Source organism: Ranitomeya imitator, chromosome 2 (assembly GCF_032444005.1).
Source record: "Ranitomeya imitator isolate aRanImi1 chromosome 2, aRanImi1.pri, whole genome shotgun sequence".
In the NCBI taxonomy this organism is placed as follows: domain Eukaryota; kingdom Metazoa; phylum Chordata; class Amphibia; order Anura; family Dendrobatidae; genus Ranitomeya; species Ranitomeya imitator.
In genome coordinates this window covers 772337328-772350458 of record NC_091283.1, presented here as the reverse complement: position 1 = coordinate 772350458, position 13131 = coordinate 772337328, and the positions used below count along the sequence as shown (strand labels likewise).

Sequence of the window (13131 nt, the reverse complement as noted above, 5' to 3'; positions counted from 1 at the left end):
CTTGTTGCAGTTTTGATAGAATCCCAGTTTTCTCTGCTGTAGCTGTAGCTTGCAGTGCACCAAGTACATTGTCAGCAAACAGCCAATCAGTGGTATGGGCGGGATTACACCGATTAGCCTGACTGTACTGCACCTGCGACCTAGTCCAGTAGTGATAATCTCTTGTTGCTAAAACACTGATTGTATTGAAAGCATAGGAAGCTGCTGAACAAGTGACAAATCACTGGAATCAGGCTCTCAGCCCCTATATCATGCGGCTCTCAGATTAAACCGCAAGAATTTACTGACCGATTCCCATTACTTTGAGATGGGGCCTAATGGTTAGAGATTTATAAGTGAGGTAATACTCCCTGGGATTTGCATATCAATGAAATCGAAAAGCCCTTTTGAAGCATATGGACCCTAAGGCTAGGCTTCTCCGCTTTCGCTGCCTCATGTGGTTGAAACCTCATGTACACTCGGTGGAGAATGGACACACAAATTTTGGGGTAAAATTGGTAAAAATTACTGTTGCCACATACACACCCAGGCTGATAGCGTATCGCTTGTGTAGTCATACCTGTTCCTTTTATACATATTTTTTTTTCTCAGTCTTTAGACTTAGCGCTGCCTTATTACTTGTTGATCTTGCTTTGGCATGATTATCATTTTACATAGAAATGAGATGAAATCTGTAAATGTGGAACTTAAAATTAATTTCTGCTTTCAGAAACAGTCACTGAAAAAGCAGCCATCAGTGTCAAGTACAACATCAATTCAGAAGAAAGAGAGAACGTTACAGAAGTTTGGAGAATTCCTACAAAGTTCTCCTTCCATCTTTCAGACCAAAGGTATTGTGCATTGAGTGTTGTGCTCTCCTTTATTTTTTTCTCTCTACCCCCTGATTCTGAATTGATTTTGGGATGGAGCTTTTGGGACAATGATATTAAACTGATTTTTTTTTTTCTTTGTTTTTTTCAGCAAAAAAATTCCTTGAAACATTAGGAGCACCTAAGACATTAGGTGGTAATACTGGCCAAAATGCTGATGAAAGTAAGCCAAAAAAATCCCGAAGAAAATTATACAGTACTGAAGTCTCTGCTCCACTAGACATCCCTGCTCATTCAGTAAGTGCACAGTCCGTTTAGTTCATGAATTCATGTTTTGTGTTGTTTGAAATTGTTAAGAGAATCAACAGCACTTGTATATTGATGACCAATCTTTGGGAATGAGGCTTATACCGATCGGCTGTTAACCCCTTCACGATCTTTGACGTATATATTTACTTCAAAGGTCGTGTTCCTGCCTTTGATGTGGGCTTGCACGCCGAGCCCACATCTTTCCCTGCACATGATAACTGATTTAATCAGTCATCACGTTCCTCTAATAGCCACAGGTGCAGCGTTGCTCCACATGCGGCTGTTTACCAGTTAAATTCCTCTGTCAATTACTGACAGCCGGAATTCATACAGGAGGCACTTGATGCATCCCTCCCATCAGTGCCCCTGTCACATAATCGCAGGGCGCCGATGGGTTTTCATGACAGCGAGGAGGTCTTCTGATGACCCCCATACCTGTCACTACTATTGTTCTGCAAAAGCCGGCTTGTGGCTGACGTTCATAGATTGTGATTTTAGCTATGCATCGCAGTGCTGATGCACTGCTGTATATAACACAGGCAATCGGATGATCGCAGGGACTATTGAAGTTAGTAAACTTTGAGAAAAAATGTTTCTAAAAAATATGGAAAAAAACAAGTTCAAGTCACCCACCTTTTGCACCATTAAAAATAAATAAATAAAAAAACACATACCATATTTTTCGGATTATAAGATGCATTGGACCATAAGACGCACCCCAAATTTTGGGTGGAAAATAGGAAATAAAAAGATTTTTATAAGATGGGGGTCCGTCTTATAGTACAAATCTAAGGTATCTTACCGGAGTGCCGGTGGCGGTGGAGCTGCATCGTAGGGGGCATGGTCCGTTTCTCAGGAAGCCGGCGGCGGCAGAAGTGGGTCCTAGGTGGGATGAGGGGGTATCCAAGCTGTGCATTGCTGCATGCCCTGTGTCAGCGGTGAAGTGTTGCATGGAGTAGGGTCCCTTCCTCATGGAGCTGGTGGCGGCGGAAGTGTGGCGATGCTGCGTTCCAATGTCGGCGGTGAGCAGAGCGGAGTGCATCATTATTTTCCTGGCTACCATTTTCCTGAAGCCATGGGCTGCCGGAGTGACCTCAGGAAAATGGCCGCTGGAGGTGGCGAGTACGCAGATTGAGATCTCAGTTTGACCGAGATCCCAGTCTGCGCACAAGCTGCCTCCAACGGCCCACGGCTTCAGGAAAATGACAGCCGGGAAACGATTCTGCACTCTTCTCACTGCTGACATCGGGCCACAGCATCGCCACACTTCTGCCGTCTCCATGAGGAAGGGACCCTGCTCCACCACTGTCGCAACCCTACCCCCCGGTAAGCCTGCATCCGGACAATAAAATGCTCCCCCCATTTTCCTCCCAAATTTGTGGGGGAGTGCATATTATAATCCGAAAAATACAGTATTCGGTATCTCTGCTTTTAGAAATGTCCAAACTTTCAAAATATAAAGTAAATTAATCTGATTGGTAAACTGCATAAAACAAGAAAAAAAATAAAAACCCCAGAATTGCATTTTTTGGGCCTCTTCAACATTGCAGTGAAATGTAATAAGAGTTGATCAAAACATTGTGTCTAACCCAAAGTGGTATTAATAAAAATGTCAGCTCAAGACACAAAATGTAAGCCCTTGCAAAAGGAAACGTTACAGGTCTCAGTAAATGATGCTGTAGATAAGTCCCCAATGTAACTTGAAAGATAACATAGTAACATAGTTATTAAGGTTGAAAGAAGATTTTAAGTCCATCTAGTTCAATCCATCACCTAACCTAACATGCCCTAACATGTCCGGTCTGATGGGCGTCGTAGGTCCGGCACCTCCCATCTTCATGCGATGATGTCCTCTTCTTTGCTTCCTGTCGCAGCTCCTGAGCAGGCGTACTTTATCTGCCTTGTTGAGGGCAGAGCAAAGTACTGTAGTGCGCAGGTGCCGAGAAAGGTCAGAGAGGCCCAGCACCTGCGCACTGCAGTAGTTTATGCAAATACTTTATGCAGTACTTTATGCAAATCAGTACGCCTGCTCAGGAGCCGCAACAGAAGCAAGGAGGATGACGACATCATATGAAGATGGGAGGACCCGGACCTGAGATGCCCATCGGACCGGACCGCACCACCCCCCAGGTGAGTATACTCTAACTTGTTTTTCTTATCTTTCAGGTATCATCGGGGGCTTATCTACAGCATTACAGAATGCTGTAGTTAAGCCCCTGATGGCGGTGGCTGTAGTTCATAGGGCCAAAATGAGATGACAGATTCCCTTTTAAAAAAAACATATACATATTTGGTATCTGAGTAATCGTACTGACCTGGGGAATCATATTGCCAGGTCATTTTTATAGTATAGTTAACATGGGAAATAAAAGAAAATGTGGAATTAAACTTTTTTTTTTTTTTTTTTGCAACTTCTGCACCCTTGGAATTTTTTTCCACTTTTCAATGTAACATGATAAAATGAATGGTGTCATTCAAAAGTACCACTCGTCCCCAAAAATACAAGCCCTCGTATGGCTAAAGGAATTGAAAAATAACAAAGTTATGACTCTTGGAGGAAGAAATGAAGGCGTAAAATCGCAATTTCATGAAGGGTATTCCATAGCAGCTGGAAGCATACAGTTTTTATACATATTAGTCCATATAAACTTTACTAGAACACATTCAAAAATCTGATATCACCAAAAAGCCCCCAAGAATGTTATTCAGGGCTCAGAATGTTTAGTTCAAACATGTAAATTTTATTGATCCATAAGAAAAAACTTTATAAAAAACACATAAAATACAACAATTGTGCATGTACCTCCAATCCAAAAGAACAACAAATTGACATGTGCTTAATAATAATACCTGACATGCATATTAACCTTGATTAAATAACATATTATGAGTCAAATTGTTGCATGACAATGCTATGCAGGTTCTAGATTGTTATTAATGCAAGGTGACTGCTTTGAAAATTGCTAAAGTGCCAATGTGCCTAGGTGCCTATTTATGTGCTGGGATTTTGCGGCCAAGATCCACTATGATAATCCTAATATATATACAGTATAAGTGTGGTAAATACAACACTACTTCTTTGGCTCAAACCTCACTAGAAGATCCCTTCATGATCCTGCACATACCCAGTTAGAATATTAAGATGGTAAGTGTAAAACATAAAAGCATATTCACCTTGCTGAAGCACACTCAACAGAAACCCCTACGCGCGTTTCGATAGTATCTTCATCCGGGGGCATGCCGGATGAAGATACTATCGAAACGCGCGTAGGGGTTTACCTCTCTTCAAACCCATTCAGGACATCGCGGCTTCCCTTCGTTCCTGGAACCTGGAAAGTGTGTTTTTTGGTTGCAATCACTTCTATGACACGGGTCTCAGAATTAGCAGTTCTCTCTTGCCACTCTGCTTTCCTAGTCTTACTCCAGGACAAGGTGGTCTTGCAACCAGTTTTTTCATTCCTTCCTAAGGTAGTCTCCCCGTTGAACATCAATGAGGATATTGTCCGTCCTTTTCTGTCCATCCCATGGAAAGGTCTCCCCATAAGCTGGACCTAGTTTGAGCCTTGCGTCTCCACCTCTCAAGGAAAGCATCCATCCAACAAGTTTGGATGACTTGTTTGTCATTCCTGAGGGTCGTCGTAAGGGACTCAATGCCTCCAATTCTATTGCCCGCTGGATCCGTTCAGCTATACTTGAGGCTTATTGAGTTAAGGATAGACCACCCCCTCTGAGAGTGAGGGCTCATTCCACCCGTGCGTTGGGAGCCTCCTGGGCTGTTTGCCACTAGACCTCTGCAACCCAGATTTGCAAGGCCGCTATCTGATCATCTCTCCATAATTTTGCAAGATTCTACAGGGTACATACCTACAGTACACCTATTTTTGGCACTCACTGTAAAGTCTTTCTTGGAGCCTTCATTGGGGGACGCAGTACACACCCTTGCTTTTTTGTGCCTTTGTAGGGCTTGTGGGCCTCAGTTGGGCCTGTAAATAGTTATTTGTTCTTGCTTCTCCTACTGCTTTTTCACTAACTGATGATCTTTGTGCCAGTCGGTGGGTGTACCTTGCGGAGGAGGAGCTAACCCTTTTTTTGCCTAGTGTCATCCTCCTAGCAACAGCAGCATACACCCATGGTTACCTGTGTCCCCCAATGAAGGCTCCAAGAAATAGATTTTACGGTGAGTATGAAAAAATCCTTCTTTTATTAATTGAAATTTCTGTTTGTATGTATATGAGTCTGGTGGGCTGTCATCAGTGATTGACAGGTATCTCCACATGTACGGTCACATAGGGAAGACTGCCAATCACTGATTGGACCACCCACTGGACTTGTATATGTATATGCACCAGAGATTTCAATTAATAAAATAAGTTATATTAAAACTTTCCCACAAAAATGTATATCAATCTCACCAGCGCCTCCTACTCTATAACATCCTGCCCTTCAGATCATGTATGGATTTCAACATGACAGGTTCCCTTTAACCCCTTACTGCTGTGGTTTTCACCTTGCTAAAAGAGGTCAATTTTTCATAATGACACTTGTCAATTTGTTGTAATAACTTTGGAATGCTTTTACATACCCGATGATTCTAAGGTTATTTTTTATGACACATTATACTTCGTTAGTGGTAAATTTAGGTCAATAAAATTTCCATTTATTTATGAAAATATCAAAAATTTTATTAAAGTTTTTAAACATTTTGATTTTCAAGCTTTTAATTTTTATACTCTTAAAACATAACACTCAGAATAGTTAATAAATAACATTTATGTCTACTTTATATCAGCATCATTATTCAAATGTGTTTTTATTTTGTTAGGATGATAGGTTAAAAGTTTACTGGCAATTTTATTTTTTTTTTCAACAAAATAAAAAATAGAACTTGGCACTCCTTCAATGTTGAAATAATATATTTATTGCGCATAAAGAAAAAACCGAAGGATATGCATAAAAAAGTTGACTTTTCGGACTAAATGGCCCTCAGAACAGATGGGGGATCAAATGTGAATAATAAATTCTGAAAAGGCGGTGAAGCCTACAGTAGCGATAAGACAGACCACGCTGCAGAAAAAAGAACAACAATGTTAAACTAGTCCTACCTGTATACATCATATTAACTGTTGAGAAATGTTATATTCTGTCTTTTTTTAATGATTTCATCCAGGCTCCTGGGCGTGCGGGGCCTGGAAGAAATCCGTGCCTCCTGTCTTCATTGTAATACTACCCCCCTCCCATGCACGTCAGTTATGGCGCCGGAGTCCCGCACCTGCGCCTTGCACTCCCTCAGAAATACATACCTCATCCTCCCTTCTATGGGCTTTGCATTCAGGGATCTTCTGCGCAGGCGAGTCACTGTGACCTCCAGCGTGTGCGATAAGGTGCGCTCTCCCCACTTTCTCCCTGCAAAGTCATCGCAAGGAACCATGTGTACATAGGGATGACTATGCAGAGAGGAAGTTGGGAGAGCACCTTATCGTCGTTCACGCCGGAGATCACTGGAGCAGAAGTTGCCTGCGCAGAAGATCTCTTCATTACACAAGGGTAACGGGAGAAAATGGGCCACCAAAATTTGTTGTGCAATTTCTCCCAAGGACAATGATTTAGCCTGCATTCGTGGCGAACACCCGAGTGCACTCATGTATTCTTCTGCAGGTGCAAATGAATAGGGGTAAAGTCCCAAAGTTCATGAGAAAGATATTCACTCTATTTTCAGCAAAACTATAGGATTGTATTCAAATAAAAGGTAGTTGAGATTTGGACAGCGCATCTTGATTGCGACGTGACATTTTGATTCTCTGAAACCTTTCTAAACTGTCACAGCACTCCATTAAATCAGGCTTAAGGCTCTATAGGGCGCCAATCACTTAATTCTTTCAGCACTGTACATGTACAGCAGTTTGTAGGAAAACAATTCCCTCTGTGCCGTACATCTACAGTGGATGTCAAGAATGAGTTAAGAGGAGCCAATCGTAAGAAACTTGTTAGTACCTGGAATGATGGCTAGAGAGGTCTGACTTTTGCACATTTTGCCACTCCACACCATAATTCCCACCCAAAGGTCTATTCATTGCATTGCCCACAAAGTCATTAGACCAATTTTTGTCTGTCATTGTGTCCAAAGCAAAAGCAAGACTCATCACTGAAGAGGATAGACTTCCAATCCAGCCTCCTGTCTCCATCTAGAGATCATGCAGGAAAAGCCATGAAAAGGCCTTCTTGAGATAATGTCAAGCCAGTCCTATTCCCAGGATTATGGTGTCAGGTGGCATAATGTACAGTAGTCAGATGAACTTAGTCTTCATTCCAGGTACATTAACAGTCCAACTTCACCTTGATTTGGCTCTCGTGGTACCAAAGTGTCCCAGGAGCCATTTTCAGTAAAACGACGCTGGATAGTACTGTATGTTTCTTGTGCTACTGTGAGCAGTCTATGTGCCCTCAACATGCTGGCTAGAACTGCAGCGTCTCCGGATCTGTCTCACATCGACTACATTGTTTGGCATTTACAAATGGGGCTGGCAGCAGCGGATCTTGATGATTTTCCCAAGTACAACATGGCAGAACATTTCTCAGACAACCATTAATACACCTGATAATAACATGCAAAGTTTTGCAAGTGCGGGGATTTCTGCTCGTGACGCTCATACCTGATGCTGAATAAATCGAGATGTTTCAAGATATTGTTTCCTTCTTTTGTCATCATTTGGATTGCATTCAAGTGGGTATCCGGCGTTAGAGATATGAGAAGTGAGGGGCAAAGTCAGAAAACTGAGGGATACAAAGTGTTGAGCTTTGCAACAAGTCTGACCTCACCTTGGACCTGGATTGACATCTGCTTTGCACCACTGTATATTTTCTTCTGACATTGAATTGCTGCTGTGGGCTAAGGAAGACTGCAAAAATCCGTCTGAGTGCTGTATATGGGAGGCATTGTAGTAGCTCAGAGTCCATGGCAAATTAAGAGATAGACCGTAGAAGGGAAAACTGGTGAAAAGGCAAGATCTTTAATGGCTAGAAATAAGTTATTCCTCTTGTACACAATCACAATACAGCTTATTCTGAAAAATGATCTGAAAGTATGGTTCCCCTTTTAACCCTAACCCTAGCTGCCAAAATGGCTGTAAGAAATTCTGGTCCACTCATTCGTTTTGGAATGCGACGTTGCGCTGCAGTAGAATGCATTCTGCATATGCTTTTCAATGAATGTAGTACTTTCAGAATTCATAGCTTCTTTCATCCAGAACATTAGAGGGTGAATTCTATAGAGGAGAATCTGATGAAGAGCTGACATCTTATTTTATTGCTTGAGAAACAGGATCATGGTTGGCAGCAGTGGGATTGTATTCAGCTGTACACGCCGAGCACTTCTGTATATCCTTCTATTATCTTGCTTTGAATGTAATTTCTCTTGAGCCTTTTGCCCTTCTGCTTCATTATTCGTCTTGCTGCATGTTGACATTGTATGATGATTGTTATTGGCATTGTACCAGTGCGTTACGAGCCAGAAAACATATGGTGGTTTGTGGAAAATAAGTGAATATGTAAATTAGAAAATCTAAGAGATAAAGAAACATAACATGCAGTGGAGCAGTGACAGGGCCATTATTGCACGGACACTTACGTCAGTGAGACACCATTTGTATAACCACAAATTTGGGACCTCAGAAAAATTGAGGGTTCAGTGTTGTTGTTTTTCGGAGATCTCTGAATATTTTTTTGGAGGGAAAAATCATTGTAAAATATAAAGAGCGTTTCGTTATAAATAATCCAGTTGTTTCCACGATAAACTAGTGGACTGTGAATGAGCCCCGAGCTCCTGTTTTATGAACTAAATCAAATACTAATGATTAATATTCTTAACTGGGACATCTGGAAATCAGGACATTTATTAGCCGCAGCTCTCATAGCTACTGCATTGGTTCTCTTCAATAGTGTTTAATCTCGCAGACTGGTCTGGCCATGTAATACGGTGAAGCTTTCCATGTAAATGGTTTGCATTTCATGTAACATCTAGTATTTGCATGCAGCTGTACCTGACTGTTTCTGGAGCTGGACTTACAGTGATATAAGAAAAGGTCATCATGATGAAAGCAAAGGCCTGTGTAAGGGTATAGTCATATTGAGTTGTCACAGTGTGGTGGATTTTGCACTGATTTTTGTGAAGAAAATGCACATTTTCTGTGCCCACATCTGCATGATATGCTTTGATAGCTTGATCTGGCCGGCTTCAGTCCTCTTGTGCTTCTTCAATGCTGCGGAAATAAAGCTTGCAGCATTTGGAGGGTCAGCGTTCCGGCCAGGGACCCAGCTCTACCCACTGGTACGGTAATTTAAGTGGGAACGTACCCCTATCAGGAAGCCGGGAGTCGTGTAAATTTTAGGTTGCCCCTTTAACCATCCTCTGTTAACTTTTTTTTTTTTTCCCCTAGATCATTATGGACAAAAATGAAAGGGAAAGTGATCATCTGATAATGAAGAGACGCCTGAGAACAAGAACGGCCAAATAAACTCTACTTATTTGTGGTCATGCATACTGTGGTATCTAGAAAAATGTTTCTGTAGGTGTAGTCCTGTTTATTTTTCCTGTATAAAATTGATTACATCTCGTTTATTAAAGCCATGTATTTAAATGTATATCTTGTTTTTTTTGTATTTAGAATGGTACAAGTTTTAAATCTACTTTTTGCTGCTTGAACCTTTAAAAAAAAAATAAAAATGAAAAACCACATTGGCCAACGTGCCCTGACTGGAGTAAAACTTCTGCTGGTGATGTGCCTGATTCAATAAAGAGTAACCATTGTTTTAACTACTATTACATAAATCAATAGTACACCAGACAATAAGCTACTTTATAATATATCTGATCAGAGAAATCTGCTTCTTTCTCAGAATTGGTCAGACATTATCAAAATGTAAAATTCTGAGGTAAAATCTGTATTCTGTGAAGACATACTCTCCCATTACTGAGAAAGAAGATGGCGGCTGCTACTTGTGAGATTCTATGTAGACGGGAAGGAGAGGAGGGAGAAGCTCAACCTGTAGCTTCTCCCTCCTCCTATCTACATAGAATCTCATCTTCTTTCTCCGTAATGGGAAAGATTTTACCTCAGAATTTTACATTTTGTCAATGTCTAGCCAAGTTTGGCAGAGAAAGAAGCACATTTTTCTTATAAAATGTATTATAAAGATGCTTATTGTCATGTGTATAACTGATTTATGACATAAAAACTAAAATGGCGGTCATGCTTTAAGTGGCAGTCACCTCTTAAGAATTTGTAGCCCTGCACACCAGTCTTAATGAATCGGGCCCTAAATATCCATGACTGGATGTGGATGTATGTGCAAACCTGGCTCTTGAGCATAATGATGCAGGTGGAGTCTGTGTGTTTTGTCAGACATTTGTCGTATACACCTGATGGATGTAATACACTGCGCTCTTGCTACCTGCCAAAACTAAGCATATACTGCTGAAAATGATGTACGACAAGGCACACTGTGACTCTGTCCTCATCATTATAGTCCATGGCTTCATCAACTCATACATCCGAATTTGTTTTGCATATGTTCAGACATACCGTAATCCCTTACCCAATAGACCCCTGGAATGTAAGGTCAAACCTAAAGTGAACCCTGCCTGAAACTAAAGGTGAAAGATTCTTTCTGGCAGGGGAGGACATAAATTCTGTCTCTCCTGCCTCTGTCCATCTACTCATTGATAAAAGTAGAAGAGGAGGCTTCCAGAACTTATTCTCCTGCGCCCCCATCTTTCTCCCTAACATAACATCATGGGCTTCCATGGCAGCCTAGAAACTAGAATCATTTGCCTCAATTGGGCTGCATTGTAAAATATAGGTAAATACCATATATTTAATATGATTCAATGTGTTTATAATATGTATAGAAGAACATTACTTACTGTTTGAAAAAAGCTTTAGTTCAATAAATGTATTAGTTGTATGTGCACTATTGTCATCAGTAGTCTTTATTCTGTGTTTCATTTCTAATCCAAACACCCAGGAATCTTTTTAGGCCTTAACCACACAATTTTTTCTCATCCACAGACAGCTAGTAAATAATGATGAGCGAACGTGCTCGTCTAATGCGTTATCTGAGCATGCTCATGTGCTAACAAAGTGAGTTTGTCGTGCTCGAAAAATATGTTGTAGACCCCGCTGTTGCACGTCTCGCAAAGTAGTAAACTTATTTAAGTCAATGGAGCCATTAGAACATCCATTCTTTTCTGTGACTCGTGAGCCTTATCTGAGAACAGCTGACTCCATGTCCTATCCTCTTTCCTTTCTGCAGATCAAACTCTGCCATCAAGTGTGTTAGAGTAAGGAAAAAATGGAATTCACATGGAAGCCTTCTGTGCGCTACTAGTTTTTCACATATCTGTAAATTGGACATGATTGTGTGAATGTATCCTTAGATGTATGAATTTGAGTTCTCCTGGAATTGAAAAATAAAGGAAATGGCATTATAAATAAAATAATTAATACTTTTAATTAGCAGATCACAATCATTTTGTCATGGAAGGCAATAACTGTAGAATCAAAATAATGCTAGCTTGTTACACTGACAGAAACCTGCCCTAGAATGGTAATACAACAGATGCTTGTGAGCATGTGCATTAGAGCCTCCGCACCCCTCATTTTAGATATTTTAAGATGTTGTCCCACTGGATTTTTGGCTATAATACTTGGAGATACCAGTGCTGCTGAGGTAAGAGGCTGCTCACACTACTGTCCACCCTATCTTGGCTAATCCTGGAAATACCAGAGGTGCTGATGTAAGGCTAAGTTCACATTAGCGTTTTTGTGTGCAGCGTATCATCTGCATGCGCAAAAGCATGCTTATGCCTGCGCATCATCTTGTGCATGATGCAAATAAAAACGCTGCGTGTGCATGCATTTAAATCATTTCCTGGACATGCGCAGTCTAAAGTACGAATGCGCATCGAACGCATGCGTACGCATGTCCTTGCGTACCAATGTGTTCCCATAGACAGTAATGCGGTTTTTGACGCAATCGTCTGCATGCATGTGGACGATTGCGCAATATTTGATGCCTCAAAAAATGCAACATGTTGCGTTTGCTGGACACCACCGCCACACACCGCAAAACGACACATGCGTACACATCCGCGTGTGAAGGCATGCAAAAACATGTCCCTGCGTACACAATGTTAAAGATATGTACACATGACGTATGCAGATCATACGTTGCGCCAGATTGCTATGAGCGCCTCCCGGTGGTCAACGCTTATAGCAAGTGATCATTTCTGCTACATACAGGCGATCTGATCATTGCCTGTATGTAGCAGTGACGTTCATAGTACTGCAGCTTCTAGTCTCCCATGGAAACTATTGAAGCATGCAAAAAGCAAAAAAAATAAATAATTACCGTAAATATTAAAAAATATAAAAGTCAAAATCACCCCCTTTCCGCCCCATTCAAAATAAAATTAAAAAATCCAATATACGCATATTTGGTATCGCTGCTTTCACAATCGCCCGATCTATCAATATAGAAAAAAAATTAACCTGATCGTTAAACGGCGTAATGAGAAAAAAAAATCAAAATGCCAGAATTACGTTTTTTTGGTCATCACAACATTGCATTTAAATGCAAAAGATTCCGCACCAAAATGGTATCAATAAAAATGTCAGCTCGGCGGCACCCTACCTGAGATCACGAAAAATGGAGATGCTATGCCTTGCCTTTGCCTTTAGGAAGGCAAAGTTTGACCAGCTTAGAGATGCCCTTAATCTGGTAGACTGGGACAATATCCTCAGAAATAAGAATACAGATAATAAATGGAAAATGTTTAAGAACATCCTAAATAGGCACTGTAAGCAGTTTATACCTTGTGGGAATAAAAGGACTAGAAATAGGAAAAAACCAATGTGGCTAAACAAAGAAGTAAGACAGGCAATTAACAGTAAAAAGAAAGCATTTGCACTACTAAAGAAGGATGGCACCATTGAAGCTCTAAAAAAACTATAGGGAG

At 40.9% G+C, this 13131-nt stretch overlaps 1 protein-coding gene across 1 annotated transcript in view; it reads left to right on the top strand.

Annotated features, from left to right (window-relative positions):
* Nucleotides 1-11084, top strand: part of KIF20B (kinesin family member 20B) — a 195013-nt gene extending 183929 nt beyond the window's left edge. Inside the window, exons 32-34 of the mRNA XM_069753484.1 lie at nt 710-830; nt 961-1106; nt 9551-11084. Coding sequence (XP_069609585.1) covers nt 710-830; nt 961-1106; nt 9551-9628 — 345 coding nt within the window. The 3' untranslated portion in view covers nt 9629-11084. The remainder of the gene's footprint in view (nt 1-709; nt 831-960; nt 1107-9550) is intronic.
* The last annotated feature ends 2047 nt before the right edge of the window (nt 11085-13131 follow it).